Raw genomic sequence first — 20,630 nt, 5'->3', positions numbered from 1 at the left:
AATGCAATTCTTCTTTTGATTTCTTAACTGCTGATGCCAAGAGTGTTGATTGGAACCAAGCAAGCGGAAATTGTTAACAATCTCAGTCTCTTTGCCATCTATCATGATGGTACCAGTTGGCCCAGTGGTGAGAATCTTTGTGTTCTTGATGTTGAAGTTAAGTCCACACTGCAGACTACAGTCTTTGATTCTCTGCATCAAATGCTGCAGGACCATTAGCACTTATGAAACTAGAGTTTCTTTTCTATTTTTCTAGGTGTGCATAGGACAGATTCTGCGAGTAATCCAGCTGCTCGGAACCACTCCACAGCTAAGGGCTGTCACTTTGCGTCTTTTGACATCTTTATGGGAAAAGCAAGTAAGTTCAGATATATACACTCACTTTAGTGGTATTTCTCCCTAAAGAGAAATAAGTTTGTGTGAAAGTACTTTGATATAGCAGTGTTAGTAAGTTAGTGACAGTGGCAATTACAATAAGAGATTTATGTTTATTTGTGATGCTTTTGACTTACACTGAGTTGTGATTAACTCTTAAAGTGGTACTATAAAAAATCTGATTTCCTTATATCTGAAATTTGTCTCCATTAGCATGAGAAAGCTAGATAAATAAATTTATAAGTGGTCAGTGCCTTTGTAATTTGAATGTGATTGACTAATTTTATTTCATGGCATGAAGAGTTCTTAGAATCTTAAGCAATCATCGCAGTTTTCCCCCCTGACTTATTAGAAGAAATACATTTTAATAATTTGCAATATAGCCGTGAGAGTCGTAGGTGAAACTACAACAGGAATGTAGGTACTGATTTCCCAGCACAAGTTTGGAAGTTACCTGCTTGTATGAAAATTGCCTCCTTAGGATCGTGTCTATCCCGAGCTGCAGCGTTGCATGGCCATGTCTGACGCACCTTCTCTGTCTGTGGGCAAGGAAGTCCAGTGGGAGAAAGTGATCGCAAAAGCAGCATCTATCAGAGACATTTGTAAGCAAAGGTAAGGAGCACTGAACCCTTGGGAATGTGTATTGTGCTGTATTTTTTTGTTTTCATTATTTTGTTGGCAGCAAGAAGCTGGGAAAGATGGTGGTACGAAATGATTACTGTCTTTTAGTTAATGATTAAGGTATGGTAAAGACTGTTAGGAGATAATTTGAAAGAGAATAAATTACTTTTCCACCCAAGTTTTCTCATAGTACAAATTCATAGTCTTGATGGTCAGCTTGAGACTCATTTGTCTTTCCATTTTAAGCCTAATATTATATCTTGATTTTGATAAAATATTTGTATTCTTTTTCTGAGTACTACTTTAGTATTATACATAATATATTATACTTTCTTTTTGACATATAAATCCCTCAAACTCAAGAAGTAGACTAAATTCATCAACTGGTCTTTTTCCATATATACTCTATTTTATGAACTGCTGAGAGAACAAACAGGTTCATCTTGGAGTGAGTGAAATCAGGCTGCTCCTTGGAGTCAAGGATTCTGAAGCTTCATCTGAAATACTTTGGGCATGTTGCAAGGGGGGACCAGTCCTTGGAGAGGGATATTATGCTTGGAAGGGTAGAGGGACAGTGCAAGAGAGGAAGACTCTCAATGAGACAAATTGACTCAGTGACTGGGATAATGGGGATAGGTGTGTCAGAGACAATAAAATTGATTCAGAAAAGAGCAGGGCTCAGAGCTGCTGTACATAGGGTCGCTGTGAGTCACAAGTGACTTGACGGCACTAACAACAACCAACCACCCTATTTTGTGTCCAATTCTTATAAAAGTAATAGAGAATGTATTGTGATTCATTACATGAACGTATAAATTAACACACATAACAGTGGAGGAAACCTTGAGTTTCTATGTATGCTCTAGAGTTGCTGTGTGTCAACCTCCACTCTGTGGGTACCCAACAAGGACAACAACAAGCTTTTAGGAAGACAGAAAGGTATAAGAGATAACGCCACTATTCTAATTAATAATTAATAAGTGGGCAGGAGATGAGAGACAGAAATGACACCAAATTGAACCTTGTTAGACTTTTTTGTGGCGTTAGGAATATGCTGGGGGGCAGAGAGTAGTCCAGCAATTTGTGACTTCACTAATGTCACAAGGAGGAATAGTCTTATCACTAGTAACTCAGGGTAAAGCTGGTTTCTGTGAAGTCAGACATTCCTCCATACCCTACCTGCTCCATACTTTCTGTCAGTTCTGACACAACCATTCCCTAAAGGCAGATACTGTTTTTTACTGGGTTTGATTCTGTATTGTGGTGATAAACAGTACTCACAAACAATACTTTTAATTACGGGTTTTATAGGGAAGTCACAGGTTACAATTCAGGATCAGGGCAGCTCAGGATAAAGTTTTGCTGACCCTCCATCTTGCCAAATATTATGTCTCTTTCTAAGGAGTAATCTCATCTAACCCCAAATTATTACATTTTGCTGATTTAATACCCTTAGGGAAGCACCGCCACCTGACGTTTGCGGTGTTCTTCCCAGCCGTAGAACTGCGTTGTCTATGAGGAGCAAGGGAACACGGCATGGCCTTGAGTCAGGAAGGGAGTGCATCTGGGATGTATCCTTTCTCCATAGGTATTCAGTCTGTATGCTGAGCAAGTAATTCACAAAGCTGGAAGCTACAAAGATGACTCTGTATCAGGAGCAGAGAAAAACTCGTGAGCAACCTATCTTATGCAAATAACACAAATGTTCTTGTGAGGAGGACTTTGAAAGGCTTACGGCAGAAGATCAAAGACTGCAGCCCTAAATGGATTGCATCTCAACATCAAGAGTACAGAAGTTCTCACCGCTGGGCCAATGGGAAAAATGATGCTAGATAGAGAGAGGATTCTATCATGATAGATGGATGTTGTCGGTGATTTCGTCTTGTTTTTGGATCAGCAATCAGGATTCTTGGTACCCGCAGTCAGGAAATCAGGGGATATATTGCACTGGCAAGTTTGCTATCAGGGACCTCTCCATACTACCAAAGAGCAATGATGTCAGTTTGAAGGCTAAGGTGCGCCTGCTTCAGACCATGATCTTTTTTGGGCACCTGTTACACTGCTGAGAGCTAGTCAGTGAATAAGGATGACAGAAGAAAAATTAATGCCTTTGAGCTGTGGTGTTGGAGAACAACACAGAATATCCCGTGGACTGCCAAAAGAACAGACAGATATGCTTTTGAAAAGTGCAACCAGAGTGCTTTTTGGAGGCAAAGATGGCAAAACTTCTCTCATACTTTAGCCATGTTACTAGGAGAAGCTCTCTCCTGGAGAAAGTCATCATCCTTGGAAAGGTGGGAGGTAGATGAAAAAGAAGTGGATTCAGCAGTGGCCTCAAATGTGTCAGAGGTGCCGAGGATGGCACAGGACTAGACAGGGGTCGTGTCTGTTGTTCACAGGGTTTTTCTGAGTCATACTTGGTCTGATGTGGTTAGAAAGCTGTATCACTAATTTACTACCCTTTAATGGAGTAAAGTAAAAACTTTTAAAAGGAACAATAGATTTGATGCATTTGAAGTCCATTGTAATCCCATGGTTTCCTATCCTCCTTATTTTTGTCAGTGAAAACATTGTGAATGAGGCTTCCTGATTTTGCCATGGTTGACACCAAATGCTGAAAGCAGTTTTTGTTTAACTAAAATCTTAGGTTAGACTCTACCAGAGTCTGAACTTAGCTGTTCTGCTTTTTCCCTCAATTAGCCTCTAGTAACACAAAAATTATACACTTATGACCCAATACCTGAGAGTTTGAATTCTCCCTTGGAAGGAGTATGGAAAAAATTTAGACGTGAAGCATTACTAGTTGACAGTTTTGTTTTGCATTTTTAAAACTGCTACTTAGAAGAGGTTAAATGTCAGCTCAGGTCAAAATACTGGCCTATTGATATCTTACTCGGTGTTTATTTCAGTTGCCCCCCTCAAGATCTGTTGGCATTTTCCAGTTTTAGAAAACTGATTTCTGTTTGCGTGTCAGTGGACAAGAAGATCCATTCAGGCAATTTTGAAGTAGCTCTGTTATAACTGATAATGAGTCATTAGAGAAAAACACCACATTGTTGAGAAGTAACAAGGGATATAGGAGATAGGCCTAGAAATTTCTTATGAAGAGGAAAGTATTGTGGGGAGAGCTTAGGGGTATATATGGAGTGGAGATGGGAGCAAGAGAAGGGACGTGAGCGAGTGGATCCAGCCCAGTGCTGGGACGAGGTGGTAGATGTGCACGAGTGGACCCAGGCCAGTGCTGGCACGAGGCGAGTGGATCCAGGCCAGTGCTGGCCCGAGGTGGTGGACGTGCACGAGTGGACCCAGGCCAGTGCTGGGACGAGGCGGTGGACGTGCATGAGTGGACCCAGGCTAGTGCTGGCACGAGCGATGGACGTGCACGAGTGGATCCAGGCCAGTGTTGGGACGAGGCGGTGGACGTGCACGAGTGGACCCAGGCTAGTGCTGGGACGAGGCGGTGGACGTGCACGAGTGGATCCAGGCCAGTTCTGGGACGAGGCGGTGGACGTGCACGAGTGGACCCAGGCCAGTGCTGGGACGAGGCGGTGGACGTGCACGAGTGGATCTAGGCCAGTGCTGGCACGAGCGGTGGACGTGCACGAGTGGATCCAGGCCAGTGTTGGGACGAGGCGGTGGACGTGCACGAGTGGACCCAGGCCAGTGCTGGGACGAGGCGGTGGACGTGCACGAGTGGATCCAGGCCAGTGCTGGGACGAGGCGGTGGACGTACGATCCAGCCCAGTGTTGGGACGAGGTGGTGCTCAGTGACATCCTGTCGTCCAGGGTAATTTGAGACAGCTAGAACTCATGGAGACTCCTGTGCTATTCTAGGCCTTTCACGTTTTCCACTTTGGACAAGCTGCAGTCTGATCACTTTTACATCATTCTCTTTTATTAGTGGACAGTGTTTTCCTTTTCCTTCTCTGACAGGTTTCCTTCCACCTTCCGCAGGTGACACTGCTCACAGGCTTTCCTCTACTATAATATTTATCATCCTTGTTATGCACCACTTCCTCAGCATTATTCTGGTAGGTGCAACCACGTAGGAAGCCATGGGTAATAGTGCTGCCCAGACCAGGATGCAGGCTCTGCTGCGAACCCTTGCTGTTAATAGCCTCAGAAACCACTGGGCAGGAATAGTTTTGTCACTTTTGATTATCCAACTGAGGTAAGTCATCTCTTCGCACTGTTATTATAGACATCACTATTTCTGAACTTTAGACAATAGGATATGTAATTTGAGAAGAAAATGTGTTAAAGTGGCTTTTAAGATTGTATTTCTGTATCAAAAGTCAAAAATAGGTTACAGCAGAATTGCTTATGATACAGTTTTTGAAAGAAAAATGTGATGTAATAATTTCAGGGTCAACATTTACTTGATACAACCATTGAAGCTCTTTTTTTGTAGGCACAAGACCCAAGAGTAGTAATAGCGGTCCAGTTTTTATCCCTCTTTCCCCTGTCATTTCTCGTAGACCATACCAGCACGGGGCAGACATGTTGGCTGCGATTTCTCAGGTGCTGAATGAATGCACCAAACCAGATCAGGCGACTCCAGCAGCCTTGGTGCTCCAGGGACTTCATGCACTCTGCCAAGCTGAGGTATGCTATTTTTGAATTGTTTCAGATACCTTTGAAGAATATCTTTGACAAAAAGGATGGCACTACCAAGGATAGGTGTGAACATTCATTCTAGACATTATTGTTTGGAAGAGTGAAGCAAGATCATTTACTTTACAGGTCATTTCTATAAGACTTCTTATATAAGTCTTAACAGTCTGATCCTACAGACTACTCTAGAAGTAAAATAAAACCAGGCGTTACATTTTCTTGTTCTTTCTTGTTTTTGTTGGTATACAAAGGGAAATTCATAATTGCAGGAAGTCTCGAGTGTATTTGTTTCTTAATTTGGGAGTTTTAGAAAGAGGATGTTCAAGCTGGATTTAGAGTAGGCCGTGGCCCCAGAGATAGCATTGTTGAGGCTAGTTGGATCCTGGCTGAAAGCAAAGAATACCAGAAGAATGTCTATTTGTGCTTTCTTGACTATGCAAAAGCATTTGACTGTGGGGATCAGAAGAAATTATGGCTAACTTTGAGAAGAAAGGGTATTCCAGAACACTTGATTGTATGAAATCGGGAGGCTGTTCTGTAAATACAGCAAGGGAATGCTGCATGCTTAACATTAAGAAGGGAGTGTGTCAGGCTTGTGTACTCTCTACATACTTACTCAATTTGTATGCTGAGAACATTATTCAAGAAGCTGGACTCTATGAAGAAGAATGTGGTATTAGATGTGGAGGAAGACTCATCAATAACCTTCATTACACAGATGAGATATCTTGCTTGCTGAAAATAAGGAGCACTTGAAGCACTTGCTGCAGAAGGTTAAATACTGTAGACTTCAATATAGATTGCATCTCAACATCCAAAGACAAAAATCTTTGCCATTGTACCCATAGACAATATTATATGGATGGAGAAAAGAATTAAGACTGTCAGCAACTTCATCTTAGTTGGATCCACAGTCATTACACTTAGTACCAGCAGTCAGGAGATCAGGAGATATATAACATGGGGAAAGGTTGTAGTTCAGGACCCTTCCAAACTATTGAGTCATAATGATGTCAGTTTGAGGACTAAGGTTCACCTGATTCGGGTCATGGTCTTTTAAGTTGCTTGAAGAGCATCTGAAAGCTGGACAATGAGTAAGGATAACAGAAAGAATTGAATTGCTGAACATCCTATGGACTGCCAAAAGAACATAGAGGTATGTACAGACAGCACTCCTTGGAGGCAAAGAAAATGAAGCTTCACCTCACATACTTTAGGCACGTTGCTAGGACAGGTTACTCCTTGGCGAAGGGATATCATGTTTGGGAAGGTGGAGAGATGCCGAAAGATAGGCAGACCTTTGACCAGGTGGGTTGGCATGTTGGCAGTGTGCTTGAGTGTGTTGGAGATTGTGAGGATGGCACCAGATAGGACAGTGTTCAGATCAATCATTCATTGAATCACTAGGAGTCGTCCTTGATGGTGCCTAACAACAACAGTTGTTGTTTGATGTTGTTGAAAGTCAATGAAAGAGAGAAAGACCCTCAACAAGATATTAACACAGTAACTGCATCAGTGGGCTCATCTAGGTCAGGGATGATGAGGAGGGCACAGGCTAGGATAGGGTTCAGCTCTATTGTGCATGTGGTCGCTGTGAGTTGTATTTGACTCAGTGACAACATTGTCCCATACCACCTTCCTTCTCACATCCCTTTGTACTGCCATTGCTCTCTCATTATTGTTTCCACCTGTCTCTCTTTCACTTTTGGCCTTATAAAATCTGAAATGTAACATTTTTTTTTTTTGGAAATGTAACATTTTTTGTAAAAAATTACTTTTAAAAATTTTAATTGAAATATTGAAAATGAAAGAAAAATTCAATACATTGTTATTCCAACAGCAGCTGCTTTTTTAAAAAAAAGGGTTTTTTTTGTATGTGTACCATCAGATCAAATCAAATCTGACTGGTATAGGAGGAGATTGCACCTCTTTCTCAAGCAGAGCTTCTGGTGGGTTTGAACCATGTACCTCTGGGATTGCAGTGCAGCTTCTTGTCACTAGGCCACTGGAGCTAATAGCTACTTTTTTATAACCATGAACATTCTAGTAAAGCAGTTAATTCTAAATAGTATGTTTCCTTTTTCATCTGTCTTTTTTGTTTAGAAGATAATCTCACTGTTTTATTGATTCTTACTAGAAGTAATTAAGTGTTTCTTAATAGTATTTTCTTGCTGTTTTTGTTGTGTAGCCGACCCATAGCTGCCCTTTTGACAGGTTTTCAGACTCAGTTAATTGCATGGAGGAGGTTGCCCATTCTTCTCCCATGGAGCAGCTGGTGGATTCAAACCGTGTGCCTTTGGGATTGCAGCCCAGCCTCCTGCCCCAAGGCTACCTGAGAGATTATAAATGTACAGAGTTGTGGAATTTGTTAAAACAGCATCACTGTTAATCTTGATAATAAAAATAGGTGGGGTGTTTTTTTTTTATGTGCTAGTGAATAGGTTTAAACTCATGTGAATAAGTAGAAATAATCTGTTCTCTCTTAATAGGCCTGATGTTAGTAGTACATCTCTTTTGTAAGCTTTGTGTGTGTATATATGTTCATTATTTGTGACTTAGTTACTAGTAGGCTTTGTGATATATGTTAAAGTTGTAAAATATGCTTAATTCAGTTGTTCTTGCAAGGCCACAGTTACTAATGTGGCACAAATCTTTTGTTTTTTTGGCATTTTTTTCCTCCAGAATTCTGTTCACAGAAGCCAGCATGCATTCTATGAGGTTGTCTCTTCCACCTTCTAATTGGTATCACATGTGAAACTCTGATGGCAGCCAACAGTTTCCAAAAATGAAAACATTCAGCATTCAGCGTAGTTCTGAATCTGTTTCTCAGAATCATAGAGAGGGGTAGTGATGACTCTCTTTAGAATCTTGACATTCAAATATAATTAGGAATGCAGAAAGAATCCCTATATAATAAAATAAACACATTCATAAAGGAAAGGAAATGGATTGAATCACACTGTCTTTAAGAAGTGACCTCAGTTGAAAAGTGATACAAATTTGCAATCCTTTTCCTTTCCTTGCTTTTGTATTAGGAAGAAGAGCTCTTTCTCGTAAGGTTGACTGTGGACTCATCAGCTTTGAAAGTCACAGCCATGAAATTCATGTATCCTTGTGGGGTCAGCTTAAGCCAGAATTGCTGCCCTTAATCATTTGTCAGGATCAACAATGAGATATTAAAAAATGTATTCTGTCTAAATACCAGCTCTGTCAGGGTGAAGATTGTATTTCTAATATGGTTTTCTTTGGTGCTGCTTTGCTGAAAAAAAGGAATGAGTAAGAGAGAGAGTCTTGGGAATCTTTACTGTATGTAGTTTGGCGGTAGTTTGCTATTGGAGCAGAGAAATTAATTCTTCCTGCTGATCATTTGATTTTTGAGATCATCGCTGATGCCCAGTTGTCAGAATGATATGGTGACCCCAAGCACCTTTTGCCTAGTTTACCCAGTGGTGATTTCCTGTAAGGCTGTAGTGTGTTATCACATCTGAGATACTGACTGTCAAGATAGAGATCATTACCATCACCCCAAAGATCCTGTACCTTAGGTTGCCCTTTTGGACCCTCACTCCCTCCTTAAGCCCTTCAAAACATTTCAACTCGATGTCTTCAAGTCAGTTCTCTCTTTTTAAAATTTTTATCTTAATGAAAGTTTATAGAAAAGTTGAGTTTTCATTCATTCATTCACTGCACATTTTCCTTCTTCCCCTTCTCTGCCCAGCCCCCCCCCCCAAGTCCACTTGGCAGTGCACCTCTTGTTCCAGTGTGTTGTCCTATATACAACGCCTAATCATATATTCCTCTCAGGCAGTCCTTCCCCTCATGTGTTCTGACTCATGCGACCGTCCATCAGGTGTCTGAGTCTGTAAATCTTAGCTTGTAAGGATACCACCTCTGTGTCTCCTGTGACATGACTGGTGGATTGGAACCCCGTGAGCTGTGTAGCCTTCTGGCTTGCAGCATGACTGACACCTTAGGGCTAGGCCAGGGGGCACCTTAAAGAGACACCAATCTTTCCTTCATTTCTATACCTTTGCCACTTCCTGCATGTTATGTAAATAGAGGCATATAAATACTTAAAACTTTCAGGATTGCCTTTTAAATTTTCTTAATTTAGGTTGGACATATTTTTATTTTCTTGGCCTCAGTTTGAACTTGCACTTGAGTAATTGATGGTCTGACCCACAGTCTGCCCCTGGCCTAGTTTTGCCTGCCAGTACTGAGCTTCTCCAGTGATTCCTTCCATGGATACAGTCTGTCTGATTCCCATGCAGCCCATCAAGTGAGCTCCATATGTAAAGTCATCCTTTATGTCTCTTAAAAAAGGTATTTGCAATTGATAAATCATTGAAAATACAAAATTAGATCATGTTCTTTTCAGCCTCATTCCTATCACCAAATCTATATTTTATATTTTCTTAAATAATTTTTTATTGTGGTTTTAATGAAAATTTGTAGAAAACTTGGATTTCCATTCATTCATTGTTGCACGTTTTTCTCCCTCTCCTTTACTTCCCCCCCAGTTCAGTTTTCTCTTTAAAAAAATTCATTCATTCATTCTTCACCGTTTACAACTTTTGTATTCTAGTCACCGATTATCATTAACACATCTTGATTGTTCAGTCAATTTTGGACTGCAAGATCTGGTAAAATTTTCAGTTTCTTCCTCTTTAGCTCTAGCTGTAGGAGCTTATATTTGAATAATAGTCCTATTAATGGGTCTTCTTTGTATGTGTAAGGGTAATATCCTATCACTCTTGAAATTGACTTTTTTGACTATGACGTCAGCACCATTCTTCTTCTGTTTTTCATTCTCAGCATATTGTACCACGTTGTTGTTGTTATGTGCCGTCGAGTCGTTTGCGACTCATAGCGACCCTGTGTACAACAGCCCAAAACCCTGCTCTATCCTGTGCCAATCGCACTGCCTCTGACACACCCATCCTGATTACCCCAGTCACTGAATCAATCCACCTCATAGAGGGTCTTCCCCTCCTGCGCTGTCCCTTCACCCTACCAAGCATGATGTCCCTCTCCAAGGATCTGTCTCTCCTTACAACATGTCCAAAGTATGTCAGACGAAGCCCCAGAATCCTTGCCTCCAAGGAGTAGCCTGTTTTAACCCTCTCCAGGGTGAATCTGTTTGTTTTCTTGGCAGTCCAGGGTACATTCAAGACTTTTCTCCATATTTTCAATATTGTACCGTATGATTATCTCATTCATGGTGGCCAGATCTAGTACATCTCATCTCCCTAATGCCTAGAATGTTAATGTTCATGCGTTCTGTTTAATTTTTTACAATATCTAGTTTTCCAACATTCAAGCTATGTACATTCTCTGTTTCTATATTAAACGATGTTTGCGATTATTTTATCTCATTTTGACTGCTTTCCAATCTGGGTCTACCACTATTACTACCATAACTATCTACATTCCCCTACTATTCATAGGGGTTTCAGAGGCCTGTTATTCAAGAAGTGGATGGACAATCCTGCTTTCTAATCTGTCTTAATCTGGGAATTCTACTAACCTGTCCAACATGGGTAACCCTTGTGGCATTTGACACATCTGTGGCATAGTTTTCACAGCAAACCACAAGTTAGAATAGCAAACTGACAGAAAAGTGCTCCACCAATTAGAACAGTGTTCTTACAAAGCACAACAAACTACCAGTTTAGTTTGTAACTCTAACAGTAAATCAGTCTTCACAACAGGCCCAGGAGCCACATCAATTACTTAAGTGGAGGTTCAAATTGAGGCTGAAGAAAATGAAAACAAGTCCATGAGAACCAAGATACGATCTTGAATCTATTCTATCTGAATTTCAAGATCATCTTAAGAATAGATTTTGAAGCATTGAGCATCAGTGATCGAAGGCCAAATGAGTTACAGGATGCTATTAAAGATACCATCCATGCAAAGAACAAAAGGTCATTTCAAAGACGGAGGAGAAAGAAAAAACCAAAACAGATGTCAGAAGAGACTCTGAAAATTGCACTAGAGCATTGTGAGACCCAAATAAAGAGAACACGTGCTGTAGCTGAACAGAAGACTTCAAAGGGCAGCTCGGGAAAGCAAAAGCAAAGTATTATAATGGCATGTGCAGAGAGCTGGAATTGGAGAATAAAAAGCAAAGAACTCGCTCTACATTTCTCGAGCTGAGAGAACTGGAAAACAAATTTAACTTCAAGTTGTAATACTGAAAGATGCCATGGGCAATATGTTGAATGACCCAGAAAGCTTCAAAAGAAGATGGAGGGAATAGACAGAGTCATTGTACCAAAAATAACTGACTGACACTGAAAAATTTCAGAAGTTCTATATGAGCAGGAGCCAATGGGAACAGAGGAGGAAGTTGAAGTTGCATTGAAGGCATTGACAAAAAAAAAAGAAAACCCCAGGAATTGAGGGGATACAAGTTGACTTGTTTGAATTAACAGGTATAGCATTGGATGTGCTTATCAGTCTATGCCAGGAAATTTAGAGGATAGCTGTCTATATAACAGATTGCAAGAGGTCCATGTTTGTTCCCATTCCCAAGAAAAGTTATCCAACAGAGTATGGAAACTATCAAGCAATATCATTAATATCACATGCAGCAAAACACTGCTGAAGAGCATTCAAAAATAGCTAGAATAGTACATAGATAGGAAACTGTGAGGTTCAAGCAGGAGTTAGAAGAGTCCAGGGATATCATTACTGATGTCACATGGGTCCTGGCAGAAAGTAAAGAGTACCAGAAGCATTTATATTTATGCTGTTCTGATTATGCAAAGGCATTTGACTGTGTGGATCATAACAAGTTATGGCTAACATTGTGAAGAATGGGAATCCCAGAGCACTTGATTGTGCTCATGCAAACCCTATCCCTAGACCGGGAGACTGATGTGCGAACAGAGCTAGGGAACACTAACTATATGGTTTAAAATTAAGGAGGGAGTGCATTCAGTATTGTATTTTCTCTCCATAACTACTCAATCTGTATGTTGACCAAATTATGTGGGAAGCCAGACCCTATGAAGAAGAATATGGCATCAGGATTGGAGGGAGTCTCATCAATAATCTCCATTATGCAAATGACACAACTTTGCTGAAATTGAGGGGGACTTGAAGTACTTGTTGCAGAAGATCAAAGAATATAGACTTCATTATGGATTGCATCTCAGTGTCAAGAAAGGTTCTTACCATTGGACCAATAATAGGCAGCATTATGATGGATAAAGAAAAGATTGAAACTGTCAACAATTTTATCTTACCTGGATCCACTTGCTACCAGCAGTCAGGATACTAGGAAAGTTTTCAGTTAGGGTCTTCCCCAGATTTTTGAGGAAAAGTGATGTCAGTTTGAGGAACAATGTGCATTCTGATTCAGGCCATGGTCTTTCCGATCACTTGCTGTGCATCTGAGGGCTGGACAACAAATACGGATGACAGAAGAATTGATACTTTTGAGCTGTGGTGTTGGAGAATAAATAGTGCAGAACATATGTCTTGGAGAGAGTGCAGCCAGAGTGCTCTTGGGAGGTAATGATGATGAAACTTTGCCTCACATACTTGGGGCATGTTCCTAGGAGGGTCTTGGAGAGGGGCATGATACTCAGAAAGGTGGAGAGTCAGCAAGCAAGAAGACCCTTGGCCAGGTGGATTGATCCGGTGACTGCTTTAATGGGCTGTAATAGGTAAGGAAGTGTAATGATGACACAAGATAAGACGGGGTTCAGAGCTGTTTTTCATAGCGTTGGTATGGGTCGTACTAGATTCCACAACACCTAACAACAACAACAACAATATTGATTGGTATATTGATTTTGGATTTCATAAATTCCCTTTTAAGGGTCAAATTACTTAAAAAACCTATTTAGACTCTATATAAAGATTCTAATAGGAAAAACCAGGTGTTCTTTTTTGTTAAAATAGATCCATTTTCAGTGTTACTGCTAATTCTATTTAATATTTTCAATTACTGTTTAAGTGTTTTTATCTCATTTGTAAAGATATTAGGTTTTAACAATGACATTTTAAAATTCTTTATTGGTTTACGTATGTTTTCATATGCGTACAGTTTGTATACATGATTTCTTTCATGTACATTGTGTTTTATACAGTCTCTCACTTTTATACAATCATTCATATACCTGGTTTAATTATGTGTTATGAAATAACTTCTATACATTGTATTTTATATAATAAATTGCTATTGATTTAGGACTTCTTTTACCCATCCTCTCTGGTCTTCATTGCACCTCGCCAATTCCTTCACACCCCTTCCCCCAATCCACTCTAATCTCTGCTATCCTAGTAATTTTCTCTCCTTTTTACCTCCCCTTCTCTCTTTCCCCTTTTGAAAAGTTAGACATATCTTGCTTCTGTTTGCTAATTGCATATTGACTTTGGATAATGAAACACACAGTATCTCTCATTCACATTTCAGAAAATCATTTTTTCTGTGTACTTTTATACACACACACACACTCTCTCTCTCAACAACCTTATCATCCTCTTTAAACTTTACACTTTGCTATGTTTTGTAATATATAAAAAATACATCACAAGAATATAGAAATTGAAAGTTTTTATATTGTATATTGTATATTTCAGTTGTGTCATTACTTCCCATTCAGTGGATGTATTTACTAAAAGAATTTCATCTTAATTGGATTTTGAGTCACTTCCGGTTTTTCTTACTTTATAAAGAATATTGTAAGAAGTAATTACAGGGGCGAGAAGCTGCACTTCAATCCTGAAGAAGTCCACCAGTTGCTCTGACGGAGAAAGATGGGCAGTCTTCTCGCCTGTGATTAACTGCTTCTGAAAACCTGTAGGCAGGTCAGCAGTGGGTCATTTCCAGCTGTACAGTACCCAACAACAACAACAGACTTACTTATTGTTTAGAAGTTTAAAGATACTTTTAAAGTCTTGATAAGTATTTAGTTTATTTGTTGTTAATTTCCATGTTCATGTGAGTATAGGAGGTGGAGAGCTGTCTGACATTATATTGTATAACCATGTGTACCCCTGATCCTGGTAGTATTTGCTACTTGCAAGAAATTCAAGTTGGGTCATTTCATTTCACCCAGGAAAATACTTCTTTTTATGGCTGTTCTCCTTCTTACTAATAGCCCAGAATTTCTTATGTCCAAAATTAGAAAGTATCATAAAGGAATGAAAAAAGTCTACATAGAAGGAGGTTTAGTTTACTTTATGTTTAGTTTTTGGGCTTTAGGAATATTTTATAAAAGCAGAGGTTGGTAAACTATCATAGATTTTTAAGGAGATGTTGTAAAAAGTTAAATATGTTTTGATTATTTTTGTTCAAGTCATATATATAATATATAATATATATAATATATAATATATATTATATATATATATATATAGAGAGAGAGAGAGAGAGGAGACAGAGAGAGACAGAAAGAGAGAGACACAGAGAGAGAGAAGAGACAGAAAGACTGATTGATTTGAAAAGGTATAGTGTATAGTGGAATTCAACTTGCTGGCCAATCCCATAATCAATCCTGTTTTCCCTTTTTTACCACTGGTTTTGGTTTTTGTTTTTTTTTTCCCTCTAGATAATCTTTGTTATTTTTTAAGGAAGTGTATGTGTTTGTGGTTGTAAGTGAAAAGGAATTCTATTTATCTCATAATCTCTTAAAGACTCCTGCCTGTTCCACAAGATGTTCGAATAGAAAAGCTGGCAGCTCTTCAGAACTGTTCTGCCAAGTCATCCCTGCTATTGAGGTTGTAAAGAGAGCAAAGCCAGGTGAGGGTAGTGCAGCAGTGACTGCAACACAAAACATGTGCACAGTTGCTTTGCATAGAACAAAATATATGTTAGCTTTTATAATAACAAAATAATAATAATAAAATTCAAAGGCTTTTTACTGGCTAATTTGGGTTAGGTACTACATAATACTTTCTTAAAATAAAGGGGTCCTCCAGGAGCTCTGCGGCTTGGTGGTCCTTGTTGAGAGCCCCTCAAGCTGACTATGCCTCATAGTGACCCTGTGGACCTTGATCTAGCCTGCTCCGTCCTAAAGCGGTCTGACCTGCTCGGTGCCTCTATGGTCATCATGTGACAGCCCATCTCATTGAGGGTCTTCCTCTCTTTAGCTGACCCCCCACCTCTCCCATCAGGATATCTCTCCAAGAACTCGTTCCTCCTGAAAATATACCCAAAGTAAGTGAGGTAGAGTTTCACCATCCTAACCTCTAAAGAACACTGTTTGTACTTCTTTCAAGACGTATCTGTTTGTTCTTTTGGCAGTCCAAGGGATATTTAGTACTCTTCTCCAAGACCACAAATCAACGCCATTGATTAGTTTTCTTTCTCATTCTTATTCATTGTCCAACTCTGAGATGCATAGCAAGTGACTGGAAAGACCATGTCTTGGATCAGGCTCACTTTAGTTTTTAAATGGACATCATTGCTCTTCAGGACTTTGGAGGGTTCCTTTACCACAGACTGTTCATCTCTTTATCTTCTTACTGCTGGTACCAAGGGTGTTGATTGTAGATCCAAGCAAGATGAAATCGTGGACACTTTAAATCCTTTCTCTGTATAACATGTTGCCTATCAATCCAGTGAAAATTTTTGTTTTCTTGATATTGAGATTCAAGTCATATTAAACACTATAGTCGTTGATCTTCTGTAGCAAGCATTTCAAGTCCTCACTTGCAGCAAGCAAGGTTGTTGCATCTACATAATGCAGGTCGTTAGTGAGACTTCCTCCAGTCTTGATTTTCTTTTTCATAGACTCCAGCTTCTTGAATTATTTGCTCACTGTACATATTGATTCGGTCTAGAGAAAGAATAGAGTCCTGACACACAACTTTCTTGATTTTAAGTCTTGGTGTTCCCTTGCTCTTATCCAGGAAGTGATGTTGAGCTGTAGTCCATATTGACTGCTCCCGTTCTCTGCTGCAGATGCCTCAAGTCCTTGTGCATTGCCTACACCTGGTAGTAGAGTAACTGGGTCTTCTATCTAGAACTTAAACTGTAAAGCTCTTAAATAAAACTGGGAGTCGGGCCAGTGGTTACCAGACTTTATTGGGAATTAGTAAGGAAGCTCTTAAATATCCTGATATGCAGGTTACAGCTTTTATTAAGCTCAGTGTGTTTTCTAGATACTGCCATGATTCCAGTGTGTAACAAAATTTAGGAACCATTGCATTAGATAAAAGTTTCCTAGACAGAACATAAAAGCACTAATCATATATCATGAGGTGCCACTGAGTTGACGTCTTCTCAGAAATCCTGTGAGTAACTGAAGTAAGCCGTGTTCTCTCCTGCACCATCTTCACAGTCTCCTCCACATTCAGGCCCATTGGTTGAATCTCTGTGTCGGTCTCTCTCATTTAGAGTCTTCCTCTCTTTTGCTGACAATCTGATTCTCCAAGCATGATGTCTTTTTTAAATAACTGCCACCTCCTGATAACATGTCCAGGATAAGTGAGATGGAATTTCGCCATCCTTGCCTCTAAGGAGCACCCTGGTTGTACCTCCTCCAGGAGAAACGAGGCTTTGTTCTTCTGACAATCCATGATATGGCCTGCCGGTACCACATTTTAAGGACATCAGTTATTCTTTGGTCTACCTTACTTATTGTACAAATTTCATATGCATATTTTGTTGTTGTTGTTATATGCTGTTGAGTCACCTGTGACTCATAGCAACGCTATAAATATGGGGCTGTTGAAATTATCAGATGTGCCTTAGACTTACGGACATCCTTACTATTGAGCCCTGTAGAGAGTTCCTTGACAGCAGATTTCCCCATTGCAACTCATTTTGTTATTTCTTCACTGTTGCTACCATGGATGTTGATGGCAGACCCAAGTAAAATGATATCCATGACAACTTCAGTCTTTTCTTCATATTTCATCATGTTTCCTGTTGGTCCACTGGTGAGGATTTTCGTTTTCTTGATAGTGAGATGTAATCTCAAGGCTGAGGTCTTTGATCTTCCTCAGCGAGTACCCTACATTTTTTCACATTGGGCAAGCAAGTCTGTGCCATTTGCATGATGTAGCTTATTGATGAGTCTTTCTCTAATACTTAATGCCACATTCTTCTTTATATCATCCAGCTTCTCAGATTATTTACTCAAGGTACATATTGAATGAGTGTGGTGAAAGGATTCAACCCTGGTACGCAGCATATTTTCTGACTTTAAACCATGCAATAATGCCTTTGAATGACTGGCTAGCCCTGTATGACCAGTGTTAGAGAGAGAGGGGAAGACAAAGAATCAATGGGCTAGGTTTCATCAAAATTGAAAACTTTTATTCATTCAGAGACGTTGTTGTTGTTGTTGTTGTTATGTGCTGTTGAGTCTCCTGCGATTCGTAGCAACCCTATGTACAACAGCCCTAAACCCTGCTTTATCCTGTACCAACCTCACTGTCTCCAATACACCTACCCCATTACCCCAGTCACTGAATCAGTCCATCTCTTGGAGTGTCTTCCTCTCCTTTGCTGTCCTTCCACCATCCCAAGCATGTTGTCTCTCTCCAAGGACTAGTCCCTCCTTGCAACATGTCCAAAGTATGTCAGATGAAGCTTCAGAATCCTTGCCTCCAGGGAACAGCCTGGTATCACCATCTCTAGGATGAACCTGTAAGGAAAATAAAAAAGTGGGCCAAAGACTGGATGAAATAATTTACAATAATGCACATATGCCCCTAAAACCAATTCTAAAAATATAAAGAACCCAATTAAAAATGCATAAAATATTTCAGGAGAAATGCCACAAAGGAGAGTGAGTAAACACAGGCAAAAAAGGTCAATATGGTTAGTTATTGGTAGGTGTATGTTGTTGTTGTTGTTAGGTGCCATCGAGTTCAGTATGACCCATAGTGAGCCTAAAACCAAAAGATCTGAAGGTTGTCCTATCCTGTGCCATCCTCACACTTCTTACATGTTAGAGCCCATTGCAGCAGTCACCATGTCAATCCACGTGGTTGAGGGCTTTTCCCTCCATTGCTGACCTCTCCAAGTATCATGTCACTCTCCAAGGAATAGCTCCTCCTAGCAACATGCCTGAAGTATGTGAGACGAAGCCTCATCATCTTTGTCTCCAAAGAACATCTGGCTGCACCCTCTCCAATACATATTTGTTTGTTCTTTTGGCAGTATATGGGATGTTCAGTACTATTCTCCAACACCACAGCTCAAAGACATCCATGCTTCTGCCATCCTTATTCATTGTCCAGCTTTCCAATGCATAGCAAGTGATCACAGCTTGAATCAGATGCACCTTAGTCCTCAAACTGACATCATTACTCCTCAATGATTTGGAGAATTCCCTAACTGCAGACTTTCCCAGTGCACTTTCTCCTGATTTCCTGACTTCTGGTACCAGTGGTGTTAATTGTGGGTGCAAGTAAGATGAGGTTGTTGACAGTTTCAGTCCTTTCTCCATCTATCATGCTGTTGCCTATCAATGGAGATTTAATAACATGCAAATGTATACATGACTAGAATTACTAAAACTGGAAAAACTTGCAGCACTGATTGTTGAAGAAAAAGCAGAAAGTTTATAGACTCCTCATACGTTGTTCCCAGGGGTAACAAATGTACAGCTTCTCCAGAAAATGTGACAACATCAACCTATTTTATGGTTTGGCAATTTCAAACATATATCTTCCTAAACAAATGGATACATTTCCACACACATAGTTGTTCAAGATTGTTAACTACAGCTTTTTAATATAATCAAAATTTGTAAGCCACCAATTTGCCAATGACCCAGTGAACTTGTAAACAGGTTGTTAATGTTCATATAATGAAATACTACTCAGTTAAAAAAAAATACTAGTTACCTAAATACAGATGAGCCTCAAAAGCATGATTTTAAAAAGAAGCCATACTCAAAATTTAACAGCAAGCAATAAATATTGGCGATGATGTGGAGAGATTGTCATGCACTGTTGGTCAGATTCTAAAATAGTATAACCATTCCGAAAGGAAATTTAGCATTTCCTCAAAAAGCTGAACATAGAAATTCCATATGATCTGGTTATTCCATTGCAAGGAATATACGCTGAGGGAAATAGAATTGAGATTTGTACACCAATGTTCACAGCATTGTTACTCATAATAGCAAGTACATGGAAACAACCCAAATATCCATCAACAAATGCCTGGATTGAGAAATTGTGATATATTCACATGATGGATCAATGATTTAGAAAAATTCTATGTAATGTGGGAGAGGCTAGAGAGCATTATGCTGAGTGAATTAATTCACATTGTAAAAACAGAAGGATGACTAGTAAGATCTGTTTGGGTATCCAAAGAGGGAAGAGGAGGGGCCAGGGGAACTGGAGGTGGGAATCACAAGGTCTTGGATGTTAGTGGGTAGAAGGAGAGGGTGAAGGATTGAGAAAAGATCCAGTGGGCTTCTGGAAAGGCAGAGTAATTTTGGGTATAGATCAAAGGTGATTGATTTTGTAAGACCTGAATCATAACAAACACAATGTGAATGGAAAAAAACAACAAACAAATAAATAAAATCAACCAACCAAAAGCCATCCGATTGATGGTTAGGAAATTCAAGGATAGCCTGAATTAATGTGATAGAAATCAGAAAAGTGATTGACTTGGGGCTGTGGTGTGAGATTGCCTGGAAAGGAGCCTAAGTGGGCCGTGGACTATCTGCACAGACTAACATTACAGTCATTCACCATGTGAGGCCAGTAAGCACTTGAACTAATTATAATTGTTATGAACCTAGTTAGGAAAATCAGAAAACCAATAGGACTATATCTGGAACCATTTTTCTAAAGTTAAAAAAAAGCCATTTTAAAGATGCATATCATCACATATTGAAATGACTATATTTTTAAAATCTTGAGTTAAATATGACAATATTTTAAATATTTTTAGTTAAATATAGCATTATCAAAATACATTTCAGTTATCTCTTTTTAAAATGTGGCTACAACTCCATTTAAAATCACCTGTGCAGTTTACGTTATATTTCTGTGGACAATGGCACAGATAATAGTAGTCACATGGAGAT

At 39.6% G+C, this 20,630-nt stretch overlaps 1 protein-coding gene across 1 annotated transcript in view; it reads left to right on the top strand.

Moving 5' to 3' along the window:
- FOCAD (focadhesin) overlaps positions 1 to 20,630 on the top strand; it is a 282,657-nt gene that overhangs the window by 104,571 nt on the left and 157,456 nt on the right. Inside the window, exons 12-14 of the mRNA XM_006881273.1 lie at positions 257 to 358; positions 857 to 987; positions 5,475 to 5,601. Of these exons, the coding sequence (XP_006881335.1) occupies positions 257 to 358; positions 857 to 987; positions 5,475 to 5,601 (360 nt within the window). The remainder of the gene's footprint in view (positions 1 to 256; positions 359 to 856; positions 988 to 5,474; positions 5,602 to 20,630) is intronic.

This window comes from Elephantulus edwardii, unplaced genomic scaffold (genome assembly GCF_000299155.1).
Source record: "Elephantulus edwardii isolate Elephantulus edwardi_28Jun2011 unplaced genomic scaffold, EleEdw1.0 scaffold00014, whole genome shotgun sequence".
Lineage (NCBI taxonomy): Eukaryota > Metazoa > Chordata > Mammalia > Macroscelidea > Macroscelididae > Elephantulus > Elephantulus edwardii.
This window is presented reverse-complemented; position numbering and strand designations above follow the sequence as displayed.